The 21,964-nt window shown below is 39.0% G+C and overlaps 1 protein-coding gene across 2 annotated transcripts in view; it reads right to left on the bottom strand.

The window, feature by feature from the left end:
• RPGR (retinitis pigmentosa GTPase regulator) overlaps window positions 1-19,530 on the bottom strand; it is a 57,819-nt gene extending 38,289 nt beyond the window's left edge. For both annotated transcript variants that reach the window (XM_079765544.1, XM_079765545.1), the window contains exons 1-8: window positions 19,321-19,530; window positions 17,557-17,682; window positions 17,055-17,147; window positions 15,775-15,837; window positions 13,557-13,715; window positions 12,584-12,733; window positions 8,883-9,041; window positions 4,353-4,508 (exon numbers count right to left, since the gene is read on the bottom strand). In XM_079765544.1, the coding sequence (XP_079621670.1) occupies window positions 4,353-4,508; window positions 8,883-9,041; window positions 12,584-12,733; window positions 13,557-13,715; window positions 15,775-15,837; window positions 17,055-17,147; window positions 17,557-17,682; window positions 19,321-19,483 (1,069 nt within the window). In that variant the 5' untranslated portion in view covers window positions 19,484-19,530. The remainder of the gene's footprint in view (window positions 1-4,352; window positions 4,509-8,882; window positions 9,042-12,583; window positions 12,734-13,556; window positions 13,716-15,774; window positions 15,838-17,054; window positions 17,148-17,556; window positions 17,683-19,320) is intronic.
• Between the last annotated feature and the right edge of the window lie 2,434 nt (window positions 19,531-21,964).

Here is a 21,964-nt window from a genome sequence, read left to right as displayed (position 1 = left end):
AGAAGGATCTCCCACTAGTCTGGGGATTATGGAAGGCTTTCAAACTGGAGCATAAAGGATGATTAGAGTTTAGCTACAAGAAGAAGGGAGCAATGAATCTTCTAAGGAAAGTCAGCAGTACATACAAAAGCTCTGAATCAAGAAAAAACATAGGATAGTCAAGAAGCTGAAAGGCAACCAACATGCCTGTAGCACAAGGGGAGTGGTATGAGATGAGTCTGAAAAGGTAAGAAGGAACTACAACATAAAAGATTTTGTTGGTTCATCTTAAGAATTTCTGAACTCTAGTCTAAGGGCAATAATAAGCTCAATGAGTAGTTTTAAGCAGGAGGAAAGAGCACATTGGGAACTTCTAGTTTAAGATAGCAAAGTAATTGCATACTAAGAAAACCCAAGAGAACTGACTGAAAATGATTATAAAAAATATAATTCAGTGAAGAAGTTCAAAAATTAATATACAAAAATAAAGATTCCCTACAAATCAGCAATAACCAGTATTTAGACTCTAAATTTACACTCTTATAATTCTATTAGGTTTTTATTTCCTTTCTTTATATATATTCCTTATATTTTTGCCCTCCCCACCCTCCTTTGACCCTGATTTATTTATCCAAAATGTTTTTGAAGGTTTGCCCTTTTAATTTGGTTATCTTTAGCCAGGAAAAAAATAAACTCTGATCCAAGTCTCCTGACTCCACTTCCAACCTCCAAAAGCTTTTTAAAACGTGAGCTACTGGCTATAATGTGGAACTGAGAACTTACAGATAACTTACTACATACCGCTCATTAATCCTGGAGAAAAAAAAAATCACAACACATGTCCCCTGGGGAAGATTCATGAGCAAAAAGGCAAACAAAGTTAATGTTCAATTATTTGTGCTATAACTTCTTTCATCAGGAGGAAAGGTATTATGAAAGTTTAACCAAGTAATCTCATTGTATGTGTAGATGACCCATAAAAAGTGTGTATTTACCATCAATGGCAATTAGAATTGATGAAAAATGATAGGAAGGGCAGAGAAACTGAGATTAGGATCCTGTAAGTGAGACATACATTTCAACAACAATCCTAGGACTATGAACGAATAGTAATTCTTTACATTGTATATACATGTTCTATTTCATGCTATATTTACAAAGATCAGTACTTAAAAATGGTAGGTAGGTCTCTTCTTCCCCAAAGAACCTTTCAAAGAGACCTACCTGCCCATTTTCAAGTACAGATCCCATTTCCCCTAACCAGACACCATTAGATGAGCTCCACTATAGTAGTAGCTGTTTTTTTTTAAAATCTTTATTGAGAGTATTACAGATGTTCCCCTTTTCCCCCCAATGTCTCCCTTCACCTGTTCCTGCCCTGCCCCAGGCCTTCACCACCCTATTGTCTGTGTCCATAGGTAATGCATATATGCATATAAGATCTTTGGTTAATCTCTTCTCACCTCCCTTTCCCTCTTCCCTCTGAGACTCATCAGCCTGTTTTCATGCCTCTATTTTATTCATCAGTTTATTTTGTTCATTAGATTCCTTGTTTATTTTTAGATTCAATTGCTGATATGTATTTATTGCCATTTTATTGTTCATATTTTTTATTTTCCTCCTCCTCCTCTTCCTTTTTCCTCCTCCTCCTTTTTATATTCTTCCTCTTCTTAAAGAATACCCTTCAACATTTCATGTGATACTATTTTCAAAAGAAGGAAAACATGTAGAAATACTGATATCTGGATTATTCTAAAATACTATATGATTTCTAACTTTTTAATGTTTTATTTTTAGATAGAAATGTGAGCTGGAAATAGTGAAATTATAGAGCCTTTTGTTCTAAAGCAATTAAAACTGTGGAGTATATCAATTACCTACAAGTAACTGAGTTAGTCATTTTAGGGGAGGATCTTACATTGAGTCTTACATTAGCAGCACCTAGTTTCTTAAACTGATGAAGACCCAATGCAGCATCTCCCTGGATAGAGAAAGTACAGAGTGGAAGAAAGGACCCAGATATTCACTTAGTGATCTTGAAGGTGCCTTTCTCTCTATCACTGTGGAGCAAGTAGGAAAGGGTCACTCCTGAAAACGTCTCAGAGAGGCAAAAGAATCATAAGAATTTAGTGGCGAGGATGTGGAGAAAAAGGAACCCTAGTACACTGCTGGTGGGAATGCAAACTGGTGGAGTCACCATGGAAAACTGTGGAGTTTCCTAAAAAAAAAAAAATGTAACTGTCATTTGACCCAGTGATCCCACTTCTAGGAATATATCCGAAGAATGCTAAAACACCAATCAGAAAGAATATATGCACCCCCATGGTCATAGAAGCACAATTTATAATAGCTAAGATCTGGAAACAGCCAAGTGCCCATCAGTAGATGAGTGGATAAAAAAGCTGTGGTACATTTATACCATGGAATACTATGCAGCAGTAAAAAATAGAAGAAACTTTTATTCTTTGAAAGAACATGGAGGGACCTAGAGAGCATTATGTTAAGCAAAATAATCCAGGCAGAGAGAGAAATATAAAATGATTTCATTTCTATGTGGAATCTAATTAACAAAATAAATGGACGAACTAAATAGATCCAGAGGCATGGAAGCATGGAACGGACCGATGCATCTTGGAGGGAAGTGGGGAGGGAAGCAGGAAGAGATTTACCAAAGAACTTATATACATACTAGAGGCCCAGTGCACGAAATTCATGCATGGGGGAGGAGGACTCAACCCAGTCTGCACTTTCTCCAATCTGGGACCGCTGGCTCCTAACTGCTCATCTGCCTGCCTGCCTGATTGCCCCTAACCACTCTGCCTGCCTGCCTGATTGCCCCTAACAACTCTGCCTCCTGCCTGATCACCCCAACCGCTCCCCCGCTGCCAGCCTGATCGCCCCTAACTGCCTTTGCCTCGGCCCCCGCCACCATGGCTTTGTCCGAAAGGACGTCCAGTCTATCTGGTCTAATTAGCATATTACCCTTTATTAGTATAGAGGCCTGGTGTACGAATTCGTGCATGGGTGGGGTCGCTTGGCCTGGCCAGCGATTGAAGCCTATTGGGGGGCCAGCCAGCCAGGGAGAGGGACCCTGGGAGGTTGGCTGGCTGGACCCCTGATTGAGGCCGATGGGGAGAAGCGGCTGGGTGGGGGGAGGGGCTGCGGGAGGTTGGCTGGCCAGCCCCCCACGATCAGGGCCTATGGTGGGGGGCCAACTGGGCAGGGAGAGGGGCTGCGGGAGGCCAGCTGGGCGGGAGGGGGAGGGGACGTGGGAGGTTGGCTGTGGAAGCACACTGACTACCGGGGGGCAGCTCCTGCATTGAGCATCTGCCCCCTGGTGGTCAGTGCGTGTCATAGTGACTGGTCAACTGGTCGTTCCGGTTGTTAGGTCATAACGGTCGCTTAGGCTTTTATATAGATATAGATATGCATTGCCTATGGTCACAAACAATAATGTGGTGAAGGACTGGGGAGGGGACAGGAACCTGGTAGAAGGTTACAATGAGGGAAAAAGGGTGGGGCATCTGTAATATGCTCAACAATAAAGATTGAACATAAGGAATTTACTCAGTCTAAATATAGCTCTGTCAGATTGAATAGGGAGAATATTTTAAAATAAGTTCTTTTTCTTTCCTGGTGAACAGAGCTGGGAAATATAGAATTGTACACTTGAAACCCATATTATTTTATTAACCAATTTCACCCCAATAAATTTAATAAAAATTAAGATGATGATAATAATGATAATAATAATAATAACAACAATAATGGACATGTGGATACACACAAAATAAGTTTTTTCTCATAAGACTTTTCCCTCTGCCAAAACCGGTTTGGCTCAGTGGATAGAGTGTCGGCCTGCGGACTGAAGGGTCCCAGGTTCGATTCTGGTCAAGGGCATGTACCTTGGTTGCGGGCACATCCCCGGTGGGGGGTGTGCAGGAGGCAGCTGATCGATGTTTCTCTCTCATCGATGTTTCTAACTCTCTATCCCTCTCCCTTCCTCTCTGTAAAAAATCAATAAAATATATATTTTTTAAAAAGACTTTTCCCTCTGGTCCAAGTTGAATTAAGAACCTTCAAATTCATACAATTTCAAAATGATTCCAGATTTCTGCCAAAGTATAATACTATGGTCTTATCTCTGATACTGCTGAAATATTCTGAGGTTCTTAATCTTTGAATCATTTATATAGACATTAAATTGAATTAAAATTTAAAAATTTTACAACTTTATATTCTGGCATATTAAACAAGGAATTCAATTTTCTCAGTTATCCTTTGTTTAAGTTATACATTAACTCCATATAGTATTTATTTTATAATACAATATACCCAGTTCTATAAATATATACCAGAAATCTTATCTGTACCTGTTATCAAAGCTGTGTGATTTTCTCCACAGGCAATAGAAGTTATTTTGTGGTCCTTAACAGATTTAATGATTTTGGGTTCCGTAGTTTCAAAGACAAAAGTGCCAAGACCCAGTTGACCAAATTGTCCCAGACCAAAGGCGTACACAGCTTTCTCTGAAAGGGAAGGGACAAATACAAGAAAAGCATTGCAGGGAAGCAGACGCTGTCACCATTATATCTAGTAAAACTGTGATATTCAACCTTTCACAATGAAGGTTAAGTATCTCTGAAAGAATGCCCATATAAGAATACCTAAGTATACATTTCTCAATTATGAAGGAAGAAGAAAAATGTCAAGGTACAAAACTGTAAAAAACCCCAAAAAACTCTTTCATCTAAGAACATTACATATAATTTTTGGTCATAACACCTTTGTAAAATCTAACAATGTAATTGAATGTTAATAAATAATACAATATTAGAAAAACAGATTTCATTAGTTAGCTTCAGATCAATACTACTCTAATTTCACAAAATTCATTTTGATTTCATGACTAGTAACTTGTTGCCCTGTAGAGATCTTAAGTTTGTCCAAACATAATCTGGATAAGTTAAGTTCTTATTTTTCTTGGGATCTATATTTCATTGAGGACCCCATCTTATAACCAGGCCTTTCTTGTCTTTTGGTAACTGACATACAAGATCACATCTAACACTCTGCCTCACTTAGTGTGTCCCAGTTCCAGTCTGACACTTTCTCAACAGCAGTCCATTGTTTCCCTGATTTTAAGGAGAAACTAATCATACCATCACTACAACCAGTAGTTGTATTTTCTAATCTGTCATAGTCACATTTAAATGTTATGTTTAAATAAATCCATAAACAATAAACTAATTTAAATTATCTTTCAAGTATTTTAATGAATGATATCTAACTAGATTTTAAGACCAGAGATATAGACATAAGGAAAAAGAAAGCTGGGGAAGGCCCCTGTAGAATCATCTAATCCAGGCCCTTTCCTTTAGTGAAGGGAATAGTTTAGAACAGAAGGTTAGTTATTCTTTCCTTAAAGGTCTTGCAAAGTATTCTGTAACTCCTAGGTATTCATCTAATACTTAGTAAAACTAATGGTCAATTCTCTCTTCCAAGTCCATTTCTTCATTAGGACTAAATATTTAACCTTTCTGTCCACACTGTGCTCCAGAATACAGATTTCTCATCAGGGCAAGCTCATAATACACCTCTCACAGGTCCATGGAGAAATGTGAAAAATAGGCAAAGTAGTGAATTTACCATACAAATTTATACAATTTAAGGGTGTGTTTTTTATTATAAAATTAAGAGCTTTTAATTTTTTTTCTGAAAATCCCCCTTATTTTATGATATAATTGTGAAAACACTGTATTTTTTTGCAATGTCCATATTTAGTCAATGAAAATCAAAAGCTGGCAACCCTATATTCATCTTCATATTTTATAAAACAAAAAACATAAAATACAAAAGCTTTATTGGTCTGTGAGATTGCAAAGTATGAAAAAGTCTGCAGAAAACAATCAATTTCTGGCAAGATAGCTTTTAACTACAAAACAAAGTCCACAGGAAGCTAAATGTCTATCTATAATAAGAAAAGCATAATATACTAATTAGACCAGACATCATTCCAGATGACCTTCCGGACAAAGCCGGGGCTGAGAGGGAAGCCTGGGTCCCGGGTGCCTGCCAGCAGCTGGAGGGAAGCCCGGGTCCCAGGTGCCAGAGGGAAGCCAGTGCTGGCAGCCAGGGGAAGAAAGGCCTACTCTTGCACAAATTTCGTGCATCAGGCCTCTAGTAATATTATAAGAAAATGTCATACTTACGTGCATTTTTAATTTTAAGTATAATGAAAAGTACCACAGAAGATCTTGGTGCTCATTTTACATGAAAATATTTTATAATGTATGGTTGAATGATATTATTATTATATTAGAGGCCCAGTGCACGAATTTGTGCACCAGTGGGGACCCTTGGCCTGCCCTGCGGGATTGGGCCAAAACCAGCTCTCCGACATTCCCTGAGGGGTCTCAGATTGCGAGAGGGTGCAGGCCAGGCCGAGGAACCCCACCGGTGCATGATTGGGGCTGGGGAGGGATACGGGAGGTTGGCCAGACAGGGAGGGACCACAGGAGGGCTCCAGGACATGTCCAGCCCATCTCTCAGTTCCAATCAGCCAGACCCCAGCAGCAAGCTAACCTATCAGTCGACTGTCTGACCCCTGGTGGTCAGTGCATGTCATAGAGAGTGGTTGAGCGGCCTTAGCATATCATTAGCATATTACGTTTTGATTGATTGAACGGATGACTGGACGACCTGACCCTTGCATATTAGGCTTGTATTATATAGGATAGTGGTCTTTAGAACTTTCAATCACCTATTAAATTCTTTCTGTAATTTTTGCATAAACTACATAAAATACGTAACATAAAGAATAAATTGCATTTCTGCTTACAGAATGACTTTTCAGATAATGTATAAAGATTAATTTCAAAGTTTGAATCCTAAAATAAATATTTTTGAAAATTCATATTTTGGTAAAAATTCAAAACAATCTTAAACTTCCAAGTTATTTCCAAATTTAGAGTGGAAGCCTTGGAAAAAAATTATTTCTAACTTGGAAAAAAGATCCCATATGGAAATTATAATTCTGGTAAACCATAGCTTAATAAGCATGACAAGGACTAGAACAAGTTAAGGAAAAGTTATGTAAGAGTAAAATCTAAAAATAAAATATTGTTCAATCAACTTGCATAACATCTGAGAATTGGATAATAATCAAAATTTGCCTAGAATACTTCTAACTTTGAGTTACTGAAGATTAATGGTGATTTCTGAAACTTTATTTTTTCTAACCAAAAAAAAAATCACAATTTACTATATAACTATATTACCTCTATACTACTCATCTATATATATAAAACCCTAATATGCAAATAGACTGAACAGTGGAACAACCGAACAACTGGTCGCTATAACGTGTGCTGACCACCAGAGGGTGCGCGTGTAACATGACAGGCGTCGGCAGCAGGTGGCAGAGTGCAGAACATGGCGGGCATTGGCCGCGGCAGGATGGTGGAGCAGGTGAGTGGGGGAGCCAGACCAAGGTGGGCGCTGGTTGCTGTCATCAGGGTGAGCCGCTGGTGGTTACTAAAAATTCTTTGCTCCTGTGCACTGCAGTCCCGCTGGGCACTCACACCTGCTGCTGGTGCTGGCCTCACTCGCACCTGCTGCTGGCACTGGAGCCACCGGCCCCGATAGCCCCTCAGGGCTTTTCCACCTCCCCCTGCTCCTGAGGGGCAATTGGGGCTGGAAGCTGCCTCTCACACCCGCAGCCAGCACCGGAGCCACTGATCCCACCCGCTGCCAGCACCCAGCACCAGCCCCAATCGCTCCACGCTGTCAGTGGGTGTGAGCGGGGCCGGCACTGTCAGTGCATGGGGGCGGCGGGGGTGGAAGTAGGACTGCTGGCCTACAGGGGACTGGGGGCCGCAGCGGGAGGGGCCACGTGGGGGTGTGGAGGATGGGCCGAGATCCGCCCCTGTTCCCACTGCAGCCTCACAGCCCATAGTTCCTTTCAAGGTGCACAAATTTGTGCACTGGGCCCCTAGTCTAAAATAAAGGTAATGCTATACAAATTTAGGAATACCAATTTAGCAAGCATATTATTAAGGAGTATGTATATCTTAAATGTATTATCTAGAATAATAAGAAATGATATGTCATGCCAAATACAAAATTCAGAAGCCAAAAGTGACATTACTATTATGGTTCTAACTTTCTTGATTACCTGAATTGAAAATCTTAATACTTTTTAATGAATAACTATAATGGAAAATAAAAATCACAAAGAAATCACCAAGTTATATGTGGTGAATGTCACAAAGAAAAGAATTAGCAATGACTGTAGAAAATAGCATGAACAGGGAGCTTTTCCAAAAGAAAATATTTCAGAAAAAATGTCAATTTTAGATAAATATGGAACATATATATGCATATATATGGAAAAAATATGTATTTCCATACACATATGGAAAAGTTTACCCATAAAATGAGCTAAAAACAATGCCATTTATTTCCAATAAATGTGTTAAGATCATGAAATTACCAATTATGTTAGCAAAAATAATTCAACAAGATTAATTTTTTTCTATTTATGAAATTCTTCCATTGGCCAGAAATATATATTAACAACAGGAATAAAAGGTAAGGATCTTAATTGAAAAAGATTCAATATCAATTTATATGAGCTATCTAAAATAGGCCAACTCTTAGAAGCAATAGACTGGTGGTTTGCCAGGAGCTGGGAGGGGGGAGAGGAGAGCTGCTAATCAATGGTATAAAAATTTCAGCTATGCAAGGTAAGTTATGGATAATACTCTATCATACAATTAAAAATCATTTAAAAGGGTAAATGAAATGATAAGTGTTGTTACCACAATAAAAAAAAGGAATATAATTTTTTTTCATTAGCCACCACAGAAAGCAAGAAACAGAACAGCAGGGTCCACACATACCTGTGAGAACCACTGTGTGTCCTCCACCACAAGCTACTTGGATCACCTTCTCAGGAATTCCAGGCACCAGCTGGGGCACTTTGTGATTCATCAGTAGCTGTTTGGGAAGACCTAACTTTCCATACTCAGGTTCTCCAAATGTATACAGTTCTCCCTCCACTATTAAAGGAAAAGAACAGTGAACAATGACAGCATAAATATGGACAAGATACTGGTCTTTTTAGTACATGTTCTCATGTGCAGTAAAACAAAACAAAAAAGAAAATGGCAACTTAAAAAATTTGAACTTTCTTGAGATATTTTTTACTGTATGGTAGGGAAATGAAGCCAGATTTTATTTTCCCTTTGATTATTCTAGTCCAATATGTTCAGGAAGAATTAACAACCATCACTACTAAGAAAAAACTAGAAAATTATTTTAGCTGTTTAACAAAAAAGCTTCCTTTCTTTGTATTGATTTCAGAGAGGAAAGGAGAGGGAGAGAAAGATAGAAACATCAATGATGAGAGAGAATCATCGATTGGCTGCCTCCTGCACACCGTGGGTATGGCCCTGACCGGAAATCGAACCGTGACCTCCTGGTCCATAGATCGACGCTCAACCATTGAGCCACCACAGCCAGCCGACTTCTACTTCCTCCTTTCCCCCCCCTTCTTTTTAATAAAGCAGAATGACTAGACATTAAGCCCCCATAAGGACATAGATTTTGTTTTGCTCGCTCATTAAGGTATTTCAAAAACCTAGCAGTATCTAGTATACTGAGCATTTAACGAATAGTTGTTGAGTAAATGAATAATTGTTTTTTATGAAATGTTTCAGAAAACTCATTTACATATGAGTAAATATATGAGTCTTAAGATAACAAGATTTTACTGTTAGATGGTACTTCCTCTAGAATGACTATCAAGGAACCCCTGACATTTAACAACTGCCTTGGCAATACCAACACTGTTCACTTGCTTCTGTTATTACACTTACCACACTATAATATGACTGTGAATTTCTTAAAAGTAGGAATTTCTTTTGTTCATTTTTATGAACTGAACTGAGTTCTATAAAATAGGGATTTTAAATCTTTGTAAATATATAATCTAACCTAAAGAATGACACAGAATATATCACCACTGGTGTGAGAAAAGACGTAACAGCAGGTCTTGTTGCTTATTAATTGCATGTCTCCAAGAGAACCATGACGGATCACTGACCAAACTCCTGGGAATATGAAGTGTTCTTTATGTCAGTGATTGATAATTTTGTTATGTACACCCGAAGCAAAGATTTATGCCAGCTTAGCTTCTTAGGGTTGCTTTGCACTAACATCAATATTGATGAAGTACACCTGGTTTCTTTTTTTTAAAATATATTTTATTGATTTTTTTACAGAGGGAAAGGAAGAGGGATAGAGAGTTAGAAACATTGATGAGAGAGAAACATCGATCAGCTGCCTCCTGCACACCCGCTACTGGGGATGTGCCCGCAACCAAGGTACATGCCCTTGACCGGAATCGAACCTGGGACCTTTCAGTCCGCAGGCCGACGCTCTATCCACTGAGCCAAACCAGTTTCGGCATACACCTGGTTTCACTGTTGAGGGACCTGAGTTTTAAATGCTGTGGTCAGTTGCTTGCAGGATGTGCCTACATGACCAGTGCCTCACATAAAAGCCCCAGACCCTGAGACTACAGTGGGCTTCCTTGGGCAGAGACATTCCACACATGTCCCTGAAGTTTGCTGCCAAAGAGAAAGCATATCCTGTGCAACCTGGGAAGAAGAAGAACTAAAAAGCCTATGCTGGACCTCTCTAGATTCTACCATTGTTGCTTTTGTTCTGTATCCTTTGTTGTAATAAACCTTAGCCATGAGTGTAACCTGCTATTGAATCTTGAGAGTCCTTCTAGAAATTCATAGCACTTAGGGAAGTTGTGGGACATCCAACATACATGGTATGCACTAGTTAAAACTTGGTCAAACATGAGACTATAATTTAAAAAACTCAGTCAAGCCGAAACCGGTTTGGCTCAGTGGATAGAGCGTCGGCCTGCGGACTCAAGGGTCCCAGGTTCGATTCCGGTCAGGGGCATGTGCCTTGGTTGTGGGCACATCCCCAGTGGGGGGTGTGCAGGAGGCAGCTGATCGATGTTTCTCTCTCATCGATGTTTCTAACTCTCTATCCCTCTCTCTTCCTCTCTGTGAAAAATCAATAAAATATATTTAAAAAAAACCAAACTCAGTCAAATATTGTAAATATAGCTATACGGATTTTTTCACTGTTTTAATGAAGTATTTAGAAAAACACTGGCACAGAAGAGGTGCTCAGTAAGTCAGCACCCTTACTCTTTTCCCATGCCTTTTGCCTCTCATATGAAACAAGTTACTAAGTCCAGAAGAGTCTCTTTCCACCTCTGTCTATAAATTCCTCCTGCTCCTCATACCTTAACATGGGTGAAATGTATGGCATGTGAACTATATCTCAATAAAGCATTTTTAAAAAGGCATTAAAACAATTAAACAAAGCAAAAAGTTCAATTTAACACATATTGATTAAGCTGAACAACTCCACCTCTTCCCCTACTGGCTACAGCAGAGTTTAGTCATAAAAGTGATTCTGGCAGTTTTATTAAAGCCCATAAGACAATGCTTTTGCTTGTTTTTCTATTTGTGTTTTTCCCCTTTTTTGTTTTGTTTTATGAACAAAGTGAGCACAGACTATAACAAACCTAGGACCCTAGAGTTACTAATAAGTTGGTAGGTAGTATTTCCCCAAGAAACACAATCAATTGGTCATTCATTCACTTACTCCCCCATCTGACAATATTTATTGATTATAAGTTTGTTCAAGACACAAACTGATCTAGTGGTGAACAATACCAACCAAGTTGGATTTTGCCATCTCTTGGTACCAAGCTACTACCAATTCAGTGGTAATTCTGAGGAGCACTGAAATGAGTCAATTGGCACTTTCTAAAACTAAATCTGAGGTGCATGGGACAAGGAGTAAATGTATAAAGCAAAAATCTGGAGGGATGTCTCAGAGGGGCCACAAAATTATTTCCTCTAGGTGTTTTACTATTAGAAAAACCATCAATAAGATGGAAAACCAAAATCATAGTGTAGATGCAGACTATAATAGAGTCCAATATTTCAAATATTTTAACTAAGGTAGAAACAGTTGCCACTGAGCCAAGGAAAGGGAGAAATTGAGGATGCTGAGAAAAGACCCACCAAAGGAAATAATATCCCATACTGACTTCTTTTCTTTTTCATCTAGTCTTTATCCTGTTCCCACAATTAAAGTCTATGCCTTACTTATTGAAACAATAAAAGCAAATTATCAGGACAAGGGTAGAATACATCAAAGTACAGAGACAAGTAGATTCAAAGGAAAGTGGCCTACAGGTAAAGTTTTTTATGCCAAATGATTCCAAGAAGTTTGAGATCCAAAACTTAGAAGGGTTTCTAACATATACATTTTGTTTTTCTAATACACCTAATATTCATTAAAAAGTTAATAAGGCAGAGAGTTTGAAATTATAAACTCTCATTACTGAAATAAATACTATTTTAAAACAGACCAAAATTATTCCATTACATGGACTACTATGCATTATTTCTATGGAACTGTAGGATGCTATATCATTTTATTATTAACTAATAACTTAAAATGGGAGATGATATGATGAATCCAAAATGTTCTGTCTTACTTGTTACAAAAGCTGAATGGTAATATCCACAAGAGATCCAGGCAATAGGTTTCCCAACGGTCACTTCATGAGGAAAATACACATTACATATATTATTTAAGCCAATCTGCCCTTCAGAATTTTCTCCCCACATAAAAAGTTTTCCATCCTCTATAAAGAAAACACAGGAGGAAAAGGGGTTTTAAAAAGTGGCAGGTCTATGAAGTTACTGTATTATATTTCCAACAGCCCATTTATTTTTTAATTTAGAAAAATTATGTGTCTTAAAAGTACTCCTAAGACTTTTATACCAGTTAGCTACTTAACAGTTCAATTTCTAGCATAAAATGCTTCTACCCTATATAATAAAAGGCTAATATGCAAATCGACCAAACAGCAGAACGACCGGTCACTATGACACACATTGACCACCAGGGGGCAGACGCTCAACACTTAAAGCATCCTTCCAGGGGAGGAACTGGGAGGTTGGCTGGCTGGTCAGGGGGAGGGACCGCGGGAGGTTGGCTGGCTGTCCCCAATCAGGGCGGATCAGGGCTGGCTGGCTGGGGGAGGGACCAGCTGTGGGGGAAGGGACCGCAGAAAGTTGGCTGGTAGCAGGAAGTTGGCTGTGGGAGTGCACTGAACACCAAGGGGCAGATCCTGCATTGAGCATCCTCCCCCTGGTGGTCAGTGTGCGTTACAGTGACTGGTCGACTGGTCATTTCATTCGTTCTGGTTGTCCAGTCGTAATGATTGCTTAGGCTTTTATATATACAGATTACCTTCAAAATGTATGTTGACATCTAACTCTAAATAAGCATATGATTATAACATATGTCATGGTTTAAAGTTCTATTTTAAATGCCTTCTGAAAACACATCATCAATGAAAGAAAATTAAATGGCAATGCTGTCTTCAATTTACTGAGTTGGTTGGTATATCCTAGTCTAAAGGAAAGGGATGTGCCCCAGCTAGAAATGGAAAAAAGTCTTACCAGTTAGTGCAGCTGAAGTGTTAGATCCAGCAGACAACTGCTTAAAATGATGTTGGGATGTAAAAAATTCAATTAGATGAAAAGTGTTTCTATCTTCAGTGTCACCAAGTCCTAGCTGGCCTTCATTATTTCCTCCAACTGCATATACTTTGCCTCCTTCTGAACACAGAAAAGAAAACATTGTATACTACAGTCATCATCTTTATGAGATAGGCTGGTGTATACCAGATATTTCTTCTATTAACAGTGAAGAAAACTGAAAGCTGATATTATCCTATAATTTGGTGTACAACTACATTTGTCAAAAATGAAGCAAAATAAGCAAGGCTATGTACATTTTTGTGAGATCTTAGAAATAATTCCAGAGTCTTATTAGTATGTAAAATGCATAGAATGTGTGGAATGTATTTTCTTATTCATGCAGCACTTTATTAACTTAGAGCAGGAAAAAGGAAAGTAATTTCAAAATTAGTTTATAATCTAAATCAAACTATGTAAGAAATATATGGTTCATTAATTTTAACTTCCATACCCATTAAAGCTAAAATAGTAATAGGTAACAAATAAGTAAAATGATATAAACCCAAGAGGAATATAATTAGAAACATGAAAAATCTATGTTGTATAATTCTTTTAATTTTTAAGCTAACTAGAAAGGCAGTATATAGCATTATGTTTAGAAGAAAGGACTCCAGAGCCATATTTCCTGGGTGCAAATTCTGGCTTGCCTCTTATCAGCTGTGAGACCTTGGGCAAGCTGTACTTAACCTATCCGAGTCTCCTTTTCCTCATCTGTAAAACAGGAATAATAATAGTGCCTACTTTATAGAGCTGTTACAAAGTTTAAATCAGTTAACAATTGTAAAATTCTTAGAACAGCACTTGGCTTATTATAAGTACTATAAATATTTGTTAATTACTTTATTATTTAAACAAGAAGTATATCATGCCTAAATAATAAACATTGCCAGTAAGCTCTGAAGTAATAAATATTTTTTGAAACATATTAAAAGTTAGTAATATCCATCATAAAAATGCACATGAAGTTAAAGCCTCGCTAAATAGGGGAAATAGGGCAAAATCAGTTTGAATCAGTAAAAATTAAAAATGAGATACTTTAAAAAAAATGAAACAAGACTAGCTTTCAAATGGAAGATATTACAAGGCCACATGGAATTGGACCACACAATTTATACATATGGAGTAAACCAGAGTTGGTGAAATGCTTAGCATAGTTCAGAGAACCACATGAGTAAAAAGTTGAATAGTCACCAAAAGTTCCATGAAAGAAGTAAGACTAATACTGCATCTTTAAAGAATCGGAGGAAGAAAAAAGACATTTCAGCAAGGGAAAAGTCTCAATAGGGCAGAGAGGTGAGGAGAAGCCAAGGTAGTGAAAATATCCTAAAGACAGCTGTGTGGAGGGGAAAGGAGGTAAGAAGGACTGGATGGCCAGAGTCTGAATGTCTAATTGTTCCAGCAGCATTTGTTGAAAAGAGTACATTTTCTCCATTGAACTGCCTTGGCACCTTTGTCAAACATTAATTAGACATATACATGTGCACCTATTTCTGAATTCTATTCTGTTAATCTTTGTCTGTCTTTTGGCCAATAGCACACTCTCTTGATAACTGCAGCTTTGCGGTAGGTCTTGAAATCAGGTAGTGCTAGTCCTCCAGTTTTATTCTTTTCAAAATTGTTTTGGCTATTCCAGGTCCTTTGCTTTTTCATATAAACTTAAGACTCAAAACAAAATAAATAAATAAATAAAACAAGAAGAAAAAGAACAACAAAAAAAGAATCACCTTGTCAACTTCTACACACACACACACACAGCCTGTTGGGATTTTGATTGGAATTGTGCTGACTCACATCAATAGGGGTTGATGTGAGGTAGGGGGTGGTTCCCACTCACCCTCAGAAAAGAAGAAGGAAGAGCAAGAACAGAAGCAACTAGCCCATGAGGTGTGCACATGGTTAAGGAGTTGTTGCCTCTTGACACAGTCCAAGGAAACAATCTTTTCTTCAGTCATTTACCACTTACCTGCATATTTTCAAAAGGCTAACAAGTATACTAACTACTTCTGTTTAAAAAAATCTTAATCTTACTGTTGTTGCCAAGGTATCACTTCTATTAATTTTAGAAACTCACAAATGTACTAGAACGAGATCTCAGTCCTCAAACTGGGCAGGAAGTTATACAGATTGAATACCATACCTGTTGAAACTAGGGTGTGGTTCCGTCCACAGGCAACATGTTTCACCTTTTCAGGTTTTAAAGCTAAAAATATGACAATTAAAATATGAAATGATTATGAAAATGGTAAATAAGTAGTAGAACAGAGATTTAAATCTAGGCCTGTCTAAGTGCAAGGTCAATGTTCTTAATTACTAAAACAAAAGTTTTCAGAACTAGTCATGCATCAAAATAACCAAAGGAGCTCTGAGAAAAATACACATAGCTTAGCTCCACCCCGTGAGACTCTGAGTTAGTAGGTCTGAGGTAAGGCCTAGGCTTCTATATATTTTTAAACACTCCACAGGTAAGTAATATGTGCTGAGATCCACTGCATTCTGTTATGCTGCCTTTATATCAACGTGATTTTTTACGTAATCTATCATCACCATCAATCTCACCTTCCTCAAAGAAACACTAAGTCCAATATTCATAGGCATAAACCTTTGTTAAAGTTCTTCATTTGTTCATTTACACATTCAAAAAACCTTTATAGAACATATATTAAGTGCTTAGCATAGTGGCTGCAAAGATCACTAAGACAGAATCCCTGGTGTCAAGGATTTCCTGTTAGCTTGTTTAAGGCATTTGAAAGTAAGAGTCATAGGCATTGTGAATACATTCAAGGGTTTAGCAGACTGTGCCCAATAAATATTTTTGACCAATTTAGTATACTTTGAAAATCCCATAACACCACCTATAAATGGCATGGATATCTTAGATTACACTGAAATTTTGGGCTAAAATTAAAAATTTGGCTAGGAAGATAAAGAATGCTACTCTTGTCCATTCCAAGGAATCTCCATTGTCATTCAAGTTTAACTGATGTTCACAGGTTATACCTAAACAGAAGCTTTGTACATAAAGCGAAAAACTTTGTAAAGGTATTATAAACCCCCTATTTTCTGGGACAGTTCTGATTTAAAATGTTGTCCTGTTCTTAGAAGAATATTAGTACTAATCAACACCTAATATTGATGTTTTGTTTAGTACATCTACTCACCAAATGCAGAAGGGTAAAGTGTATTGTATAAAACCAGAAACTACATAAAACCATGATGTCCTCAAATCTAACAAATGAAACAGAGCCCAAAATTCTAAAAAATGAAATTAAATGTCAATAATGCTCAAGTAAATATCAGAAAATAAAGAAGTAAAGACTTTTATTATTTATAATAGGATATTAAAGAACTACACAATCAATATAAAAGTATTTTGGTTTGTTAAGTTTTTAAAGTGATAAAGAAAAAAAAAACCCAAACCTTTGACACATGTTGGTTTGCAAACCATTGACTTTGATCCTAATCCTAACTGGCCCCAGTTGTTACTGCCAAACATGTAAAGTTTTTTATTTCCTGGTGGAAAGGAAAGAAGAAATAATAAATTGAAGCATTTTAAACATAAATGTGAGATGAAGTCATCACAAATAAAAATGCTACACTTAAAAGGTATCATTGTTTTCCATGTTGAAACAGGTTACCTTGTGCATATACATATAGGCAGATTCTGTTGGGTGTAGAAGAATTTCTAAGATTATATGGTAACAGTTTTTTAATGTAGATATATTAAAATAGATTTACTGTAAGAAAGTTGTATTGAAAATCACATTTCAACATACTAAGGGAACTTAAATTTAAAAGACTCAATTGATGAATCAACTTGTCAAGAATTATCTGGCAAAGGAAAAACAACAACACTTTCTATATTATTTTCAATATATTTAAAACACAGTGCATCTATAATATTTAGGATTTTAATACTAACCGGTAATAACAGCAGTATGTTCATCTCCACATGCAAGATATGTAGGTATATCATTTTTGAACCAGAATTTGCTGGGAGTATTTTCAGCAAATTTTGTTTTTCCAAATGTAAACACAGCACCTGAATCTGCAAATATATGACAGTTTCTATTTTACAACTTTTTCTAGTTGGCTTACTAAAGTTTTTTTCAGTAATTTATTCAGATTCCTTGTCTCATGATAACTTTGCTTCTGCGATAGCACTGTTTACATCCTCCTTCCTCCACCTTCATTCAGTGTTACTTCGTCAGACTTCATTCGAATTTTATTTATGAAATCTACTAAACTAAGTATGTATATACATTTAGTGGTATAAAGTAAGACATATACTATCACAAGGAGGGTAGTCCTCAATTACGAATAGCCCTGCTGTCACCAGGTAGACCTACTCACTCTGGTTAGCACCCAATGGTGTAGCCCTTGACTGAGGGCTTTTGTCCATACACAGAAACAAGACAATATTGAGTTTCCTCATTAGTATCACCAGGATGCAGGATGTCTGATCCAGTACCATTTCTGAGAACAAAAACCCCTACTGGCTACTAATGACAATTTAAATACACATGCACACCCCAAACAGGAGGCCAGATCCAGCTTTGGAGGAAATCTCAAGGATGATCACACATAAGCTAATGGGTACCAGAATTGAAAACAGAGTGAACCTAAGTATTTATAATCAATATTAATGCAAAAGAGACTAGACACATGGAAAACCTTATGAGAACGATTATGAGGCATCTCATTTCTGATAATTGAGAAGTGGTAAGCCATGTTCTAGAATAGGCTCTGGGGTTTCCCTAGAATGAATAATTTTAACTGTTTTTTCCCCCGCTGTGGCTCCCAGGAAAAGCTCCCTGATATCTGCACTCTGAGTCAGGGTTTGGTGGCCCTGTTCTAGCACCCTGGCCATCTACTGTCATTTTGTTTCTTTTCTTGTATCCCTCACTAAACTGTGAACCCTAAGAGGGCAGGGATCTATTAAAGTCAAGAGCATGGCAGAAAACACAATAATTATTATAGTGAATGCATGATTCTGCTCGAATCCAGTATTTTTGTTGAAACTGTTGGTCGTGAATGATTAATGGGTTACAATATCAGTTTAGTGGGTCATGATGAGTATTTTTAAAGGTATTATAGAAAGTATCTGAGCGTATCCCAAGTGATTCAAGTACTCTTCCTCATGAAATGTCTATACACTATGTATGTGGTAACGTATGTATGCCGTCACAATGTCAAATGTATTTTAAAGCTTGGGGGGGGGGAGTCTTAAAAGAAAATCAGCACTTGCTAAGTAAGGACTCCCTACTCACCCCCTTTCTCTAAGCCGTTTTCTCCCCCTATTTTACCTTGTACCCCTCATCGCCTACTCTTTGAGGTACTCAATACATAAGTGGATCCCGGGGACCTCTAAAGAGGTACTTTGGGCAGTTTACAGGGAGGTTAAAAGTTGTCGTTAACTTCGAGAAACTCACAGAAAGCTTCTTTAAAAAGAACAAAACACTCGCCCCCCTTTATGCGTTGTTCCCCCTCAGCCCCCCACCACCCAGTCCTTTCCTTGCTCCTCAGTTGTTAGGGGGTGGGGGGACCCCTACAGCTCAGGCGACAGTCAGGCGACCGCGGCCAGGGACTGTTCCCAGAAGGGGCCGGCCCGGAGGCGGGGCCAAGCCGCCAGCCTCCCGCGGACCCTCCCTCTGGGCCCGCTGCCTCTACGGCGGGCGCGACTCACCGGGCACTACCTCCTCAGGTTCCCCCATGCTGAGGGCGCTCCGGGGAATCCGCGTCTGGGCCGGGAAAATGGCGGGGGCGGTTCGGTTGGGCCTAAGGTAGTACCCCAGCCGCGACTGGGGCCGTGGAAGCCCCTCGGGCTTCCATGGCGACACTCTGGGCATCTGAAGCCTCGGCGTTCTAGGAAGTCAACAAACGGCAGCCTAGGGCAACCGAGGAGGAGCGTTCTGGCGCGAGGGGAGGCGGGGCGAGGAGAGGCGGGGCGAGGCGAGGTGGGGCGGGAACCGTTAGGAGGGGAGCGGAGGCGGGCGGCAGTTAGTGCGCAGGCGCAGATGCAGCGGCGGCGTGTTGGAAGTGCCCGCGCGCCCTCTGGTGGCTCGGAGGGGAAGAGCGACCACGCCGCGCAGTGATGCCTGGGAGTGCTCATCAAGTTGAACTCTGGTAGAGGAGGTTATGGCCCTGCATGGACCCTGGACAGTGACAATGTAATGGATATCACCTGCTCTCACACCAGCTCTGCGACACAGGCAAACATCAACGCACAACTGTAGTAATACTAATATTGGCGGCCATTTCTAACTAAATGAGATAGGCAGTCTGCTAAACACCCTAAATCGTGTTTTGTGCCAAATCCTGGCATATACTTAATGCTCATAAAATCTTTATTAAATAAGTCAGCCCTACTACAGTCCCGTATCATAGTTAATGATTCCATTGCTTATGGCTGTGAAGATTATGCAAGGGAGAGCTGGGGCTCAGTTTAGCCAGTCCAGCTGTATGCTGAATGACCCCATTGTGTTTTCCAACAGGAGAAGGCTGAGGTGTACAATCTGTGGCATGAACAGGTTCAAAGAGATTTCACCATCAGCAGAACATCATTGTTGTAGAATTTGCCCAAAGATGTTATATTTTTCTTCAGTCAAATCTTAGTTTCCTGTGCATTAACACTTGGCCATCTGACCTGGAGAGCATTATGCTAAGTGAAATAAGTCAATCAGAGAAAGACAAGTATCACATGATCTCACTAATATGTGGAATCTAAGTAACAACATAAACTGATGAACAAAATATAAACAGAGGCATGAAAGCATGAACACACTGTTGAACCTCAGTGGGAAGGCAGGGGCGGGTGGTGGGAAGAGATCAACCAATGAACTTGTATGCATACTAGTATATGCATCACCCATGGACACAGACAATAGGGTGGTGAGGGACTGGGGTGGGGAGTGGAAGCGGGCTGGAAGAGGTTAATGGGAAAAGGAGGACGTATGTAATACTTTCAACAATAAAGATTAAAAATATAATAAAAATAAAATAAAAATAAACACTTGGCTATCATAAAACAGGCACAAAGCCATCTTTCAGGACTAGAGTTATGTATATGTGGTAGTTGCAGGCATGGGCTCTAGAATTAGACAAAGTTGGATTCAAGGATCCCTGAATTCCTGTGTGTACAGAAGTGTGTTACTGAAATTTTAAAGGGTGTTTACATTAAAATTTGGAGGGGAAATTAAACTGTCCAATATATAAACAATCACCTACTTACAAAGCAAACAGGGAGTTACTATGAAAGAGTTTAACAAGGAGCATTGACCTAGTGTGAGAGGTTAAGGAAGTTTATCTGAAGGAAGGACTTTATTTTATTTATTTATTTATTTATTTATTTATTTATTTATTTATTGTCTAAAGTTTTACATATCTCTCCTTTTTCCCCAATTGACTCCCCCCACCAGTCATTCCCACCCCTGAGGGCAAGCCCCCACCGCCCCAGTATCTGAGTCCATTGCTTACGTTAATATGCAGGCATACAAGTCCTTTGGTTGCTCTCTGACCCCACCACCTCTCTGGCCATTTGTCTCTGGATCTATTTTTGTTCATCAAATTATGTTGATCATTATATCCCACCTATGAGTGAGATCATGTGATATTTCTCTTTCTCTGACTGACTTATTTCACTTAGCATAATGCTCTCCAGTTCCATCCATGCTGTTGTGCCGCAACCTGCACAGCTGGGTTCAGGATCTGAAGGAGGGGCCAATGCACAAGTGAAAACACTAGACAAGAAATATGAATTATTAAGGTGGTATCTCTTTTGTGAAGAGCACACTGACCTCTGGCTGGTCCGCTTTTTATTTAGTTGAATACACATTTGCCCTTTAGCAATGCATACAGGCATATCAAAGATAAAGCTTGGTAAATAGTAAAAGGATTATCAGGTTATGGCAGTGGTCGGCAAACTCATTAGTCAACAGAGCCAAATATCAACAGTACAACGATTGAAATTTCTTTTGAGAGCCAAATTTTTTAAACTTAAACTTCTTCTAATGCCACTTCTTCAAAATAGACTCGCCCAGGCCGTGGTATTTTGTGGAAGAGCCACACTCAAGGGGCCAAAGAGCCGCATGTGGTTTGCGAGCCGCAGTTTGCTGACCACGGGGTTAGGGAATTGCCTTGAGTCACCACTATCTCAACAGATGAGGTGCTTAGTATCAGCCCTGCTAACGCCCAAGGTCCATCGGCCTTCTGCGTTCTTTGGTGCACTCTCATGATAGTATTGGCAGTGGGTGGCTTCCTGCACTGTTGCAAATGGTAAAAGTTCAGGAAGGAAGGACTTTAAATGTAAGAATTAAAAAAGAGGTTGGGAA

This window comes from Cnephaeus nilssonii, assembly GCF_951640355.1.
Source record: "Cnephaeus nilssonii genome assembly, chromosome: X".
Taxonomy (NCBI): Eukaryota; Metazoa; Chordata; class Mammalia; order Chiroptera; family Vespertilionidae; genus Cnephaeus; species Cnephaeus nilssonii.
This window is presented reverse-complemented; position numbering and strand designations above follow the sequence as displayed.